The 15567-nt window shown below is 51.8% G+C and overlaps 1 protein-coding gene across 1 annotated transcript; it reads right to left on the reverse strand.

The window, feature by feature from the left end:
* Window positions 1-9450: 9450 nt before the first annotated feature.
* MYCN (MYCN proto-oncogene, bHLH transcription factor) lies at window positions 9451-14722 on the reverse strand. The gene is given in 4 exon segments (XM_079110592.1): window positions 9451-10117; window positions 12398-13298; window positions 14499-14558; window positions 14560-14722. Coding segments are annotated over 4 exon segments (1662 nt in total). The 5' UTR covers window positions 14656-14722; the 3' UTR covers window positions 9451-9512.
* Window positions 14723-15567: the final 845 nt, after the last annotated feature.

Here is a 15567-nt window from a genome sequence, read left to right on the forward strand (position 1 = left end):
AATAGTTGCTATGTCTGAAAGATAGATCATTAGTGACATATTTGTGCCTTCTTTATATTTTTCTTTACTGTCATTATTTTTCATAATAACCATGGTAGCAAGGGAGGGAGTTATTTTTGTTTTCACAGACACAAAGGGCCACAGGAAAAACACTAGGTGAAGAGGCAGAGGTCAAAGAGCAAGAATTCTGCAGAAGAGAGTGCAAAGATTTTGTGGGAAAAGTGTCCCTGAGCTGATCCCTGGAAAACAGGTGGACAGAGGGCCCCTGAGTCGGGGTGTGGAATGGGATCGGGCAAGGTTGGAGGCAGAAGAGACTCTATGTGGTGACCTCCCTGAGCCCAGCCTCGGGCCCCAGTGCCCACATCTGGAGTCTCCCCACCATGCCTGGGAGGGTTCCCCTTGGAAAGTAGACACAATGGTCCCTTGATACAGAGGCCAGCGAGTACCGTTCAGAAGAGCGCGGCCTGCACTAAACCCGTCTTCACAGCCGCACACTCACCTGCAGGCACAAGGACCCCCATCATTCTCTCTCCATTTCAGCCACTTTGGCCAGTTCCCCACGCCTGGAGGTGATCCGGGGCCCAGCCTGCCTGTCCTGTCTGCCACTCCAGGATGAGCTCCCTGAACGTACCGCTGCCCCTGCACCCCCAGCCACCCTGCCCCTCCCTGGGTCCCTGTCACCCACCCTCACCCCCCCAAGGCCATCGTGCCTCCTGTCCCTACTGCGGAAGGCTCTCTGTGCCCTCATCCCACTTCCCCTGCACGCCCTCCCCAGGAGGTGGGCAGAGCCATGACACTGGGGATCTCCTCCCTCCCCTCCCCCACCTCATCTGCACCCCACTTCTCTCGCAGGGCTGAAGGGAAGAGCAGGAGCTTTACATCTCACTGTCAGTCCCCACCAAAGACCCTTCCCAGGGGTGGTGTGCCGTGGCTCAGAAGAGCGTGGGGAAACTGGCATTCTGTAAAGGGGACCGTTTTATTTTATTTTATTTTTATTTATTTGTTTATTTTTTATATCAGGGATTGATCCCAAGGGCGCCGAGCCACTGAGTCACATCCCCAGTCCTTTTTATTTTTGAGCCAGGGTCTCTCTAAGTCACTGAGGGCCTCACGAAGCTGCTGAGGCTGGCTTTGAACTTGCGATCCTCCTGCCTCAGCCTCCAGAGCCGCTGGAATTACAGGCAGGCGCCACCATGCCCTGCTAAATGTGGTCATTTTAAATTCAACAAATAGAAATAAAATTGCATTCCTACTACTTCTGCAGGGGGTTCGTGATCATGCAGGGAGCTGACAGTTTTGTGGACAAGCGGGGAGCAGTGTGCTGGGAGCTCCGCACCTGTGGAGGACGCAACATGCGCCCCCCAACACACACACACACACACACACACACACACACACACACACACGCGCGCGCGCACGCGCGCGCGCACAGACAGACCATGGTGGTTTTCTGGGGGGACCTCCTCAGGGCTGACTGCAGGGCCCTCCTCCCCTCCCCCATAAGTGTGCCCATCTGCATTTCGAAGAGTCCCTAGAACAACTCTCACTCCCAAGCTGAGTCCTTTGTCCCTTTCCTTAATGATATGCACATGTCATTAACATGACAGATCCTATCCCTTCTGGAGGCCCAGGGCTGGGGATCCTCTTCCCTGGGTACTTAAGATCCTTCAAATAAGGTTTCTCAGGTATACAAGCTGCTGCTAATGGGAGTTAACTGCAGGTTTCCCCCCAAAGCTAAATGCATGTAAATACCTCTTTAGAGCCCCCTGAAAGGTCTCTTTGACTTTCCACCCCGTTCCTTTTGTGAAGGAATACACCTTCAAATCCTGAGGAATGCTACCCTCCACCCGCAGCAGGCGCATGCCCAGATGGTCTCACATTGCCAATCGCAGGGAAAGCCCACCTCAAGGAGCAGTAAGCCCCTTGGAATGTGCTTGGGGCAATGTCACCCCAGTGTCTTGCCCCCAGAAAAAGAAGGTCCAGACCCACATGCAGGTGCCTGAACTTGCAGGTCCTCTGATGAAATGGGGCCCAGCGTCCCCTAGAATCTGGGGAGGATTTTATTCCATGCACTTCCTTGGCTTCTCCCCAGGCAAGCCCACCACAGGATTGCTTCAGAAAGGACACTACCCTCACAGCCAGGAATTGCTTAATTTGAAACTGCTTCTTTTGGCCCCTTGCAGAGACCTGAAGAACGAAGCCGGTACTGAGACACATGTTTCTCCTATTATCACTGTTTGAGGCAGGTTCGTGGGACATTGGTCCCTGGCATTTCTGTGGGACTTGCGACCTTCGTACTCATTGTTCCCTGAAAAGGAAAACAGAGTCCCCTCTTTCTTGCAGTGTCTCTGGATGGTTTCCAGATCTCATATCCACATACCCGACACCAGGACTGTGTTTCTCCCAAGTTCTGCGGGTTTGGATAGGATCACACTGTTCTATGCAGCTTGGCTGACCCTTCAACTCTGCAATGCAGGTAACCCCTTGGAGGACTGTAGGAGTTTCCGCTGGGTCTCTAGGCTTACCAGTGTACAAAAGCGAACACAGACGTGTAGGAAGAATAGGGGCCCCCTCTTCCAGTCTCTCAGAGGGTGAGTGCTTCCCAGGACCCAGGACATGCAATTTTAAAACCAGGAGAGTTGCAAACACACCATGACAAGTCAGTCACCCTATGTAAAATGGGAAAAAGACACAGCATCCCCGAAGAAGACTTTTCCCCATCGAATGAAAACACGGCACGTCAGCCAACAGCACCTCAGCATTTTCTGGTGGTTTCCACTCCAATTAGCCAGGGCTCGGCTTCCCCTGCCTCCAGCCAAGCCAGGGCCCAATTTGCACTTGAGCTAAATGCTGCTTTTTTTCTCCAACATTTTCACCTTATGGTTTATCACAGTGGGCTAGAAAAAGTCCTCCCGAACCAGCAGCCACAAGCAAGGTGTCAGCCTCCACCCCAGCCAGCTAAAGATGACGGAGGCGCGAGCTGCGGCGACAAATTGACATGTGCACATTTATTACCCGGAGGAATTGCGAAGTGAGGTAACACTCCAGGAGAAATAACCTCCCAGAAGTGTCAAATGAAATGTATTCACAGCCATCCCGGAAGTTTACGGTTAAAGACATCCAAGAAAACCTCCAAGTTCATTATTTTAATGAGGCATTTGGGGGAGGGGGGCTTTTTTTTCAATCAGATTAAAAAATATTAGTTTAGCAAATTCAAAAGAAGGACTAACTCAGGATGGAGAAGATTTATTTTCAATCCCAAATGCAATTAAACCATTTACAATAGTAAACTCAGACCTCAACCCTGCCTTCCTCTCCAACAAAAATGCACCTACCCTAGCTTGGGCGGTTTCAAATCTCTAGTCTCAGTTTAAATTCCCTCTACTTTCTGGCTTTGTGCCAAAGAAAAGTGGCTAACCCAGCCCAAGCAAAAACTCAAGGTGTTAGATGTCTGTTACCATATTCTGTTTTCATTTGAGTAACCAAATTAAACATTGAATTAATCATAATTTTCTCTAGTTCCAGACGAGACAAACCTGTGTACCCAGCTCTATTGCACAAATTGAGTCTCTCTAGCTGGCTTTGAACAATCAGTCAACTCTTTTCATTGGTAGTCAATATTTAACAGACATGGAGGGAATATTAGGAGCAAAGCCCCGTTCTAGGTATAGTCTGAGCAGCCAGAGGTGTGCCTACTGTCTTAAAAGAAATCTGTTTTCACTCACTTAAGGATGAACCCAGAAAGCAAACAGTGAAGTGAGAGGAATGTGCTGGACAAGAGTCAGATGTGACAATATCAACAGCAATAAGAGTTCATCAAAGACTTCCTCATTTCCAAAGCACCGTCACGTCCCTCATGTACGTTATGTCTGATTTTTTTCTTTGTAAGACCTTTATGAGGTGATTCTTGTTGTTTTTTAAAGATGAAGACAGTGAGAACCCAAGAGAAGTGATTTCCTCTGGGCAATGGAGGTGACGAGTGACAGAGCTTAGCTACGACCCCAAGCTTCCAACCAGAAGTTCACCCACTGCAGATGTCTGCAGTAATCTCGAAGGTTCTAGTCATCCCTAAGCCTCGGTGACTTTCGGTCCTCAATGCTGAAAGGCAGCCTTTGAGCTCACCAGTTCCAGTTCATTCCACTTATAGATGAGAAACTGCACCATCAGAATTTGGTCTTAACAGAGTTAAGACCAAAGTTCAGGGCTTCTCCCAATCCAAGTGTGTCTGTTACCTAATCAGCTCGGAGCACCATTTTGTCTAGCGGGCAGATTGATTTTTTTTTTTTTTTTTTTTTTTGTCTTTCCTCAGAAAGATGGTGCAAGGTAGCCTAAGACACAAAAGAAGAACCACAAAATTCAATTAAGGTCAGACTGAGGCTTTGTGAAGGAGTTCACTTGTTTCCCCTGCCGCTCCCCAAAACCTGTTGAAAATCTCAGGTCTGCTAGAAGGCAGAGGAAAATCGATTGTGCATTGCCTCATCAGAGCGCATCCCCCTGCAAATCACCTGTGTTTATCCTGGGAATGCCGCTGTGCGTTCTCCCCATGAGCATTGTACCGTGGGTCTGTGTGCTTCTACCATAAAAAGGCTCTGTTACTTGTGGTCAAAGGTTTCAGGATGAATGTCTTGTAGCATGATATGTCAATATCAAAAGGGATCGGGTAACCCTGGTCAGTGGCCTATGAAGAGATTTCCTTTACAAGTAAGGAAAACTAATAAACCATTGTAGAAAGCATAGATGTCCTTCGGCACTCAAATTCCTAGGCTCCTTCTTAAAATAGGTTTCAAAGCTCACATTCATTTGTTTCCAAGGTACCCGTTTTTTAGGTTTTGTAAGGTCTCTTTTGAGGAATGAAAGTCTGTAAAGTTCTTGTTAAGCTCAAGCTTGTGAGTTTGTTCTATTGGTACATTTTTTAAAAGGTTCTTTGCCCCAGTAACATCCAGAGGAAACAGAGAAGAAAAATCCTCTTGACATCAAATCGGATTATGAAGCAGACTTAAATCACACCCATCCTAGAGCAGGCATGATTCTGTGTGCTGTCTGTACGTTTATGGAGCCATCCCAGTAACAACCCCGGGAGGGAGATGGTGTCCTCCAACCCCTGTGCCGGGCGGAACTGCCCTGCCCAGCAATCTCGCATTGGGAGCTGCATTCAAAGCCAGGCAGCCCCACGCAGGCTCATCCCTCTACCCACCATGCTCTCTCTTGCTCCTCCTCAAGAGCATGGGTGAAAAGTTGGTGAGACACACTTGCCAATGTCAGAGGGAGCTGAGGGAGGAGGGATTCGGGAGGAAGGGAGAAGCCTAAGACCTGAGTTCTGGCGTGGGGCACTGTCCTTCCAGCTCAGCCCTCTGCTCCCTGAACCAGGAGCCGTGCCCAGGCACGTCCCTCGCCCCCGCTCCAAGGCGCCCCGGAATTCCACTATCCTGCTCACTCCTTGCTCACTGCCATATTGGATATTACTTACTTCATTTGCTTACTATGTTTAGTAGTATTGTTGTTACTCTCTCCTAGATTATAAATTAGAAGAAAGCAGGGATTTAGGGCCATTTTGGTCTCTTTTATCCACTGGGTCTCCCAAGCTCTCGGAACTGTCCCTGATGCACGTTAGCTCCTGAATAAAAATTTGTTTAAATGGAGAGAAGGCCACCAGCAGACGGGTGTACTTTCTAGGAAATGAGAGATTGGCTAGATGGCTTCTAGGCCTTTTCCAAATCTGACTCTCTGACTCTAAAAATAACTCAAATTAGGATTTCGAAACCATAACTAACCAGCATAAGGATTAAAGGAACTCAAACCCCGAAGACCCAATTCCTTGGCCTATGAAGTCAGAACATGGCCAACTGAAGGACCGAGGGGCTCTAGGGCACTTCTGCAGGGTGGGAGGCCTTACGACCACCCTCACCATGAGCACAGATAGTCTGTAACCTGAGGCAAGGGTCTGAGCAACTCAGGCCACGGTGGACCTGCAGTGCTGGGCCAAGAGCCAGCTTCCTCCAGCAGAGAGCTCTGGACGCAACCATGGACCCTTAAGGGCACTCATTCAGTGTACCCCTCCACAACCCCTCCTGTCTCCCCACCCTGCCTCTGAACAAGCTAGACTTGTTCAGACCACAGGCTCCTAAAAAGAGCCTCCGTGGGCATTTCCTCTGCACTCCCCAGAGCTTCCGGCGAACATCTAATGTCTAATCTATGGGTTTTCCTACGTGTATTATTCTGAGAGCTCGTGAACCGGGCTGGACAGGAGATATGCTAGTAATGGAAATCTGCTGCCTCCTCCTTCCTCTCCTGCCCTCCATTCTGCTGGCATCTGTTAAGACCCTGTCATCTGTCTGTCACTGGGCCAGGGCTCAGAATCGGAGGTGAATAAGAGCATACCTGCCTCAAGGGAGCCCTTCTTTTAGGGTCCAGGAGGCAAGGAGTGTAGCTCTTGGTCTCCAGAGGCAATGCAGAATAAGGGCAGAAGGACCAAGAGCTGGAAATAGGGAGAAGGCTGGGAAAGGTCACTTGGGTGTATCAGGAAGGCTTCCTGAGGGAGATGACATTGGTTTTCCAAGGTGGAAACAACTGTTGATCAACAGAAAGCAGATAACCTAAGAGGGAACGTGACCAAAGCAGTAGGAGGCAGAGGAAGCGACCAAGTCGCTGAGGTTGGAATGAAGAGCACCTGTGGAGGCGCAGCGGGTGACAGAGCCTGTGAGCCAAGGTGCAGGAAGTGTCCATGCCAGGCTGAAGGGTCTGGCTTCACCCTGTAAGTGCCAGGGAACGATGGGAAGATTTTATGCAGTCGTTTATTTAGAACGATTAATATGGGAGTGTGAGGTGGGTGGCCAAGTCTACCGTGGGAGCCTGGAGAGGGCCAGTGCATGATGGGAGCACAGGACTGGTCACAAGGAGCCCCCGACACAGGTGCTGAGTTCTGCCTCTCATTCCGTGAGTGCCATGAAGCCATTCCAGGAGATTGACCTTAACTCAGTTTCTCCGTTTCACAACTGATCCTAGAGAGGATTTCTCCTGTTGTTGAAATACCACTTCTTCTGCAACTACAATGACTTTAGACAATTACAGAGCCCAGTCAGGTAACATGTCCCTCAGCTGAGTCAGGAGAGGCGCGTGTATGAGCCTTCACTTAATTCACCTAGTTCAGGTGTTTTGTTGGAGGACATAAAGAAGATATACATAAGGCAGCTAAGCTGACAGTGAAAAACAAGACTGATCACATTTAGAGAAGCAAGCAAGCCTAGGCATCAGATATGTAAGACAGCAAGGAATTTGGCCCTGAGTTTCCCAGCAGGCAAAGCAAAAGCAGAATACTTCTTTCTTCTTCCATGACTAGAATTCTCTCATCTGACACACTTAGGTCGCCCTTCTTGGGGACCACAGATAGAGAAATTCAGATTATTGATCTGGGCTTCAAGTATTTCAGGTGCTCAATTAATTTAAAGTCACTTCACTTTCTTTTGGCTCATGGATACACAAACGAGGTGCAGAGGTTGAGCCATCTGGGACCTGTACAATGCAAATGAACAGGAAATTCTTTTAAATAATTCAAAAAGCTCTTATTGTATTTTAGTCTGGGGATGGGACTTCTAAGGGTATTAAAGAGCACTTTATCTGGTTTTCAACATGGTCAGACCATCTGGAAGTTTCCTGCAGCTGTCCACTGACCCCACAGCTTTGGGACCTGTGGTAATAAACCAGGACACAGATGACCTCAAATTCTAAACTCAGGCAAACAAGGCTTTCTAGTCCCTGAGCCTCCATTTACTTTGATAAAGAAAAAAAAAATTTGTTTTCTTTTTTTTTCAGCTCAGAGCTAAAAACTTGCAATGAGTGAAATCTGCCACCCAAAAGGGAAATGGATCCCGTGCATTTCCTTTTGACAAGCAAGAGTATTGCTTCCAACTGGGAGCCCTGTGCCTCCCTGTCAACCCATTGGTCCTAGTCCTTTGCTCCAGAGCAGGCAAAAGTTAATCCTGTTTCCACGGGGCAGCCAAGTAGCCAAACACCACCAGGTGATAGAAATGGGAAATAGAGAACTTACTGTCCACACAGGGGGCACCTGATCTGGGGGGTGCAGCTGTCCTAGGCTTTGACTGAAGGGAGGGACCAACTCTTACTCTGCTACAGTGCTCAGCCTAGAATCTTGCACTGCCCCTGAGACAGCTTAAGAATGAAGTCTTAGGACACTATGTTCTACTTCAGAATTTAAAAAAATTTGCCAATGGAATATTATCACCTATGTCAAATATAGGCAAGGTTGACCGATCTTATGTCTCAATTTTACTTTCTATGAAGGGTTGGTTATCTAATGTCCTAGCTGAGTCACACAAAGGGCCAACCAACTACGTGAAAGTGCTATCACCTGTTGAGTACTACTGCTCCTCTGCCAGGTGTCACTGGCAACTGTCTCTAGTCTGTATAATCCTGGAAAACCATCTCAACCTCCAAATCCAGTCAGTCTTCACCAACTGGAGCCAAAGACCCCTCCTCCCACAGCACAAATATAAGAAGGCTGTATGTGGAAACTGCATGCCTACAAGTAACGGTTGCTGCGTAAGGGACAGATTTTGAACTAGTGTTAAGGAATGACGTTTGAATTGCATCATTTAATTGCTATTTATTTTCATAAACATGAGGTATTTCAAAGTGCTATAAGATGCAGCACTAAATATATACATTTTGAAGAAATTAAACACAGAACTTTGCATTTACCCAGTTCTATGCACCAAACATGAACAAATACATTAACAGGAAGAAACAGGCTAGGAAAAGGAATATATATATAGTAAATTTCTTTACAAAAGTTTCTTAGTTCAAAAAGTGATAAAGTAATATCTACTCAAAACTTTCACAACTCATTTTCATACGAAAATATAAGTATCAAATTTAGTTATGTATCAGCATCATACTAAAGTATACAGGCAGTGTAAGAATTAGTACAGTACATAACAGAGATTAACAATATATTTGTATACAAAACATGCTCCTCAAACATTGAGGTATTATTACAGTACTTAGGTGTGAACTTCCAGTCTAATACTGGCCGCAAAAGCCACCTCTCATTACCCAGGACGTATACAAAAGGCGGGTGTGTCAATGGTATTTACAGAAATGTTCCCCAGGGGCATCAAATGGCAACCCCCTTACATGGCATCTGCTGGAACTTAAGCACCATTGTAAAAAGAAGGAATGACTGACTCTCTGTTGTTTGAAAACTTGGAACGAACAAGGTGACTTCCACAGCCCCAGAGGCTCCCAACTGTCACGAACTTCCACGGCTGTCACAGAGGTGAGGTGCAGGAAACTGCAAAGCCACCCAGCACCCGGTGGCACGGGCTCTCGGAGGTCCTGGTAGAACCCCGCACCTCCTGCCCCCCCACCCAGATCCAAACGACAGGGGACCGTTTTGAAAGTAAACCAACATTCTTAATGTCAACACAATGTTTGTTTAAAAAAAAAAAAAAAATCAAAATGTGCAAAGTGGCAGTGACTGTCCGTTTGAGAAAGGTTTAGCAAGTCCGAGCGAGCTCAATTTTCTTTAGCAACTGCTGCTGTCTTGCCTGCAATTTCTCCTTTTCCAGCAGAAGCTGGTGCTCCTCGGCCTGGAGGGAGTGGACATACTCGGTGGCTTTTTTCAAAATGACCACCTTGGCGGCCTTCTCGTTCTTCACCAGCTCCGGCACGTGGTCCCTGAGTGTGAGGAAGCTGGACCGCAGGTCGTTGCGGCGCTGGCGCTCCAGGATATTGTGGTTGCGGCGACGCTCGCTGTCCTCGGAGTCTGAGTTTCGCGGGCTCAAGCTCTTGGCCTTTGGGGGGATGACGCTCTTGAGGGGACGCGGGGACACCTCGCTCTTGATCTTCTTCTGGGGTGGCGCATCCTCGCTCTCCACGTAGGGCGAGGGGGCAGCGTAGTTGTGCTGCTGGTGGATGGGGACACAGCGCTTGAGGATCAGCTCGCTGGACGGAGCCCTCCCTAGGCCCAGGGCCGCATTCTTGGGACGCACGGTGATGGTGAACGTGGTGACAGCCTTGCTGTTGGCGGAGGAGCGGCGTTTCTCCACGGTGACCACATCGATTTCCTCTTCTTCATCTTCCTCCTCGTCGTCCTCGTCATCTTTGATTTAAAAAAAAGTGGAGGTACATTCATGTGAGACACAGAGGAACAAAATGAACCAACTCCTATCATGTCTGTGTCTAGGTCCCTCAGGGCAGGATCTGCTATTATTGTGGATCCATCGACATGTGGACAGAATGTACTTATTTTATGTCTCTTTAAATATGGAAATAACTTTTCCTTCCCAGACCCCTAGGGTACTATCAGTTTCCTTTCAAGACTTTCGCAGGTGGGACTGAGGGTGTAGCTCAGTGGTAGAGAACTTGCCCAGCATGTGCAAGGCCCTGGGCTCCACCCCCAGCACCAAAACCAAACCAAAAAAAAAAAAAAAAACACCTAGCAGATGGCAGACATACAAAGAATCTGAGCTTGAGGTCGGGCAGAATCCTGGCTCCACGGTACACTAGCTGCAAGATCCTGGGCAAGGTACCAAACCTTTCGAAGCCTCAGTTTCTTAGCCCTGCAATGGGGATGATACCACAGCACCTCTGAATTTGGCAAAGAATATGTAGACTTAGCCCAGAGCTGGGCTTAGAGACAGATGCTCAGTAATGGGAGCTTTTAGCATAATCGACAGGCAATCTGCCCCCTGGACTCAGGCATATTTCCATCTTTGCATTTCAGGAGTCTCATTTGTCAAAACACATGGCTGAGTTTGATTTTCCCTCCTTAAACTCGAGGAACACTTTAATTAACCAAGGAAGAAAAATAACTTTAGCTCCACAAATGTGTATTTCATACAGTAGGCAGTTTTTCATCTATCAAAGATCCAATCTTAACTACAGAACTGTAACCCACAGTAGCTACACACCCTGAATTGGAGCAGCTCCTAAGTCACCAACAATAACAGCAACAACCAAAACGTGTAGCAGCATGTGTGGGTTTTCCCTCCTCTCCTCATTTACTACCACGCTAGGATAGAAAATTATTGTTTAAAATGCAAGCATGAAAATCAAAACACATCTTCTGCTTGATCTGATGGGGACCGGAAAGCTGAACAATTGTGGGATTTGTTCTAAAGCTGAAATGGGAGGCTGTTCCAGTCTGTGGGTCCCTTTAAGCCAGTGTTTTGGTTTTCTGCCAAGAAGACAGCTGTTGGAAGGAAATGCTTCCTCACCAAAAGCTGTCAAGGCACAGACATTAAAGGGACAGAGCCCTTTCAAACTGCAGGCTTATCACCAAGTTCCCTTCCATGAGCCTCAGAAGGATGGGTTCCCAGACCCAAAGGAAACTTGGGCTTTTTATCCATCTTCGTTGTGGAAACATTGGTTTTCAAGGTCCAGGGAGGCCCCAGTCTCCAAGGACATTCTAGTATTCGGGTGGAGTTCTGTACCTCAGGAGCCCCAGGCAAAAGCTTTGATTTTTTTTTTTTAACCCTTCCCGGTTCATTTAAGACAAAATTACTCACAAAAGAGCTAATCTCTGAGTCCTACCAGGATGTCTGCATTCCCGAAGGGGCTCTAAGTGCCCACCCTCACCTTCAAGAGCACTGGGTTGCAAAACACAACTCAGGTCTCAAATTAAGTCTGGTATTCCGGCTAGGAGATAAAACCGGGTCCAGTTTTCACGGTACAATGGAAAGATGAGTCCCCTCGAGAATGTGCACAGCCGCTGTGGCACTTGCTGCCAGCTGTTGAAGGGGAGGGAGGGCCGCCCCATCACCCCCAGCCTCTCAGATCCTTGGGCCGGCTGCCGGCCAGACACACCGCCGCCTGCTGGCCACGCACCAGGAGCAAACAGCCCACCACCCACGGAGGGCCGGGGGAGGGGGGAGCCCGACGTTTGGGGGAAAAAAAAAAGAAAGAACACCAGTGCCCGCCATCTGTACAGTCTCCTTCTAACTTCTTGTGCCCTAAATAGGATCTTGTACAGCCGTGTGTCTTTTCGGGGAGTCTTTCCCCTCCTCTGACCTGGGCCCAAGTCCCTTTCCACCCTGGCGCTAACAGGTTTCCGCCCAGGCAAAGCCCCCAGCAGCCCTTTAATCCTCACCCGGTTTGGCCACCAACTTTTCCCAGGGTGGGGACCGGGCGAGGCCAGAGCTGGCCTAGAATAAGGTCCACATAGAAGGTGGGAACAACTTCAGGGAGGCGAAGTTGGGAAGAGGCACTTGCTACACCAGCAGCTGTCTGTCTTCGACCCGAGAGACGCTGGTGGGAAACAGGGCCTCTCGACCACCAGCGCTGCTGCTCCCCAGAGTCAAGACACCAAAGTTAACAAAGGGACCACGACCCTCAGCTCCAGGGGCCCAGGGCGGCAGCCAGACCGGGACACAGGCTTTACCTGAGTCGCTCAGGGTGTCCTCTCCGGAGGTGCTGAGGGCCTTGTGGTCACCGCCGTTGGCAGGGCGGCCGCCTAAGCGCGGAGGGGCGGCCACCGCGGCACCGGCCGGGGCGGCTGCTCCAGCAACCGCAGCGCCCACGGCAGGGGCACCAGCCTGGGTGACGGGGGCAGGCGCCGGATCCCGCTTGTTCACCGGGAAGGGGAAGACCACGGCGGGATCCACGCACTCGGCGGCCGGGTGGGCGAGCTCCGCGGGTAAGGCGGCTCCTGCGCGGCCGGCTCCGGCCGTTCCGCCGTGCCCGCGGCCCGCAGGGCTGGCAGCTCCCGCTCCCGGGACCGGGGCGGCGGGACCGGCGGCCGGCGGCCCGCGGCCGTGCTGCAGCTTCTCGCTCACCGCGCGCTCCAGCTTCTCGCGGGCGGAGAAGCCGCTCCACATGCAGTCCTGGAGGATGACCGGGTTGGGGGTGAGGCCGCCCAGTCCCCCCAGGCCGAACGCGTCCTCCTCGGCCGGGTTGCCCCACAGGTCGGCCTCGGGCAGCAGCATTTCGGTGGCCCAGTCCGAGTGCTCGGGACTGTGCTCCGGGAACGCACGGCTGGGCGACAGGGGGGGCGTAGGCAGCAGCTCAAACTTCTTCCAGATGTCCTCCCCCGGGGGGGTCGAGTCGGGGCCGCCGAAGTAGAAGTCGTCTTCGTCCGGGTAGAAGCAGGGCTGCAGCGAGTCAAACTCGAGGTCTGGGTTCTTGCAGATCATCCCCGGCATGGTGGACGCGGTGCAGCTCGGCATGGGCTCGCCTCCCCGCCGGCGACTAAGCGCTTCTTTCCGCTCTGCTCCTTTTAATACCGGGGGTGCTTCCTTCCCGTGGGGTGCGCGGAGGGCGGGGGCCCGCGCCAATCCGCAACACTGCAACCAACAAACACACCAGGAGAAAATGGGCAAGAGGAGGAGACTGGGGGGACAGGCAGTGGGCACCCCCTCTAGCCCGGTCCCCCAACCTCCCCGGCCAGCCCCTCCACTCCGCCCAGGGCTCCCGAAGGTGGAGGAAGTTCTGCTTCTCGTTCTCTCCCTCCCTCCCTCCTTTTGTGTACAAGCTGTCTACGACAAGGGGTGGGAGGGGGCATGCAGATGCAGGGGGTGGCGTGGCTCTGCAACTTTGGAAACTGCCATTTCATTCACACAAGGCAGTGCCTGGGGGAGGGGGCCGCTCGAGCTGCAGAATCCCAGCTCTTTACGAGCACGCCAACAAACCCCACCGCACCATCGTAGGGCCAGCTGCTCGAAGAAGTCCCGGCTCTGCAACCCGGCTGTCGGGCACAGGATTTCGAGTACCCTCCCTCAATTCTCTTTTTGTAAAAATGCAACCTCAGGAGTGCAAACCGTAACAGGGGATTCAGGAAACTTTGCAAATGGAAAGAGCCTTTCTCTAGACGGAGACCAACAAGAGGCACCCAAATCCATAAACCTCACCCCTCCCCATTGGAGCAGATGCCCTCGGCGTTCACCGGTCGCAGGGATACCCCGGCCGACAGCTTATTTTGAACCTATCCAACCCCTCCCCCTCTCTTCCAAATCCCCAGCGACCTCTTCCTGGGAACGGGGCGGCTGAGCCCCATTCCTGGGAATGGTGCAGGGGCGCCGGCGCGGGAGGCGTAGCAGGGAGAGCCGCGTCTCCTCTAAGCTTGAGCGGTCGTGACCCAGATTACCACCGCGGCAGCCTCGCCCCGACTAACCCCCTTTCCTTCCTCCGGTGGCTCCATTTGGAGAAGAGCCCCGGCTTGGGGAGGGGACGCTCCGCTCCTCGTCAGCTCAAACACAGACAGACCAATCTTCCAGAGCAGGGCCAATTTCTTTTCGCTGAAGCCATTACTCTTTCCTTGCAGAGACTGCAAAGGATTAGGGCGGGTCTCCTCCAGCCTCGGTGCCTACGGGGCTCAACTGGCTTTTCAGGGAAAACCCCGACACGGTTTTGTTTCGGAGGCATAAACAGTCCCCCGGGCACCTTCGGACGCCCGGTGCGCGAGCCGCGATCCCGTCCAGGGCTCGCCTTGCCGCGGCGCTCACCGCTCCCGGGGCGCCTGGCGGTTTGCAAGCCCCGCTCCTTACCTCCGGTCGACTGCCGGGGATCCGGAGGCGATTCTGCGCCGGGGTCTCCGGGTGGGCTGTGGAGGCGGGGGGGTCCTAGGGCGGCTGCAGTCTGTGAGCGCTTGCGCCGGGCTAGCGCTCGCTCGGCTCCAACCCAGTTCCCAGGAGCCCCCCGCATCCACCCAGCGCGTCCAGACAGATGACTGTCACTGGCTGCGCTTTGAAGCTCGGGAGATATTATTAACTGAAAAATCTGACACACCCGGGGGGCGGGGAGAGAAGGGGGCTGTGGCGCAGACAAGGGGGAGGGAGAAAGGCAGAGGAAAGCGGCTTCACCCCGCCCTCTTGATTTCCATAAAAATCAGGGGAGGCGCCAAGGCTTTCGCGCCAAAAGCCACTTGCTTTTCTTCTTTGCAGAGGAGGTTGCAAAGCTGGGAAGCCCGGGATGTTCTCCTCCCGCCCTTTTGGACCCCCGGGCTTGCACCCGGTGCACCCGGTGAACCAGCCGCGCGCCGAGCGGTGCAATGCAGCAACCACCCTGTGGGCCTGGCAATGGCTTGACGTTAAAAAACCATGTTTTATTTTTTTTTATTTTTCTGAAGGGCTCCGGGTTGTGTGCTGGGGAGGGGGAACCCAGGCTTCTACCCAGACCCCGCCTAAACTGCATTTGTGTGCAGCTAAGCTCGAGGCCAACGTCGAGCGAGGCCTTGCTCGTGTGTGATCTCCGGGCAAGGCTACGAGGGTGCAAAAGGGGAGGGAGCGGACGCGCCCATTTAGGAACCAGACCGCTGGATGTTTCTAGTTCCAAATAGAAAGGAGGAGAGGGGCGCCCCCCTTGTTTGAAAATAAATAAGTGCGGGCTACCAGGGTGGCGCCGCGGTGATTTCTTCGGCCGAAGGCGACACCTCGCGGAGACCCAGCAGAAAGCGGAGCCTCCCAGTGTCAACGCGGGGATGGGGCGGGCGGCCCCGCAACTTTCCGCTGCCCCGACCACCGTCGGCGGGTCCTCACCACCGAGGAACAGGGACGGCCCGGCCCGGGTGACCCAGGGGATGGACTTGCGTCCCCACGGCTCCCAAGGAAGCGCTTC

This window comes from Sciurus vulgaris (assembly GCF_902686455.1).
Source record: "Sciurus vulgaris genome assembly, chromosome: 14".
NCBI lineage: Eukaryota > Metazoa > Chordata > Mammalia > Rodentia > Sciuridae > Sciurus > Sciurus vulgaris.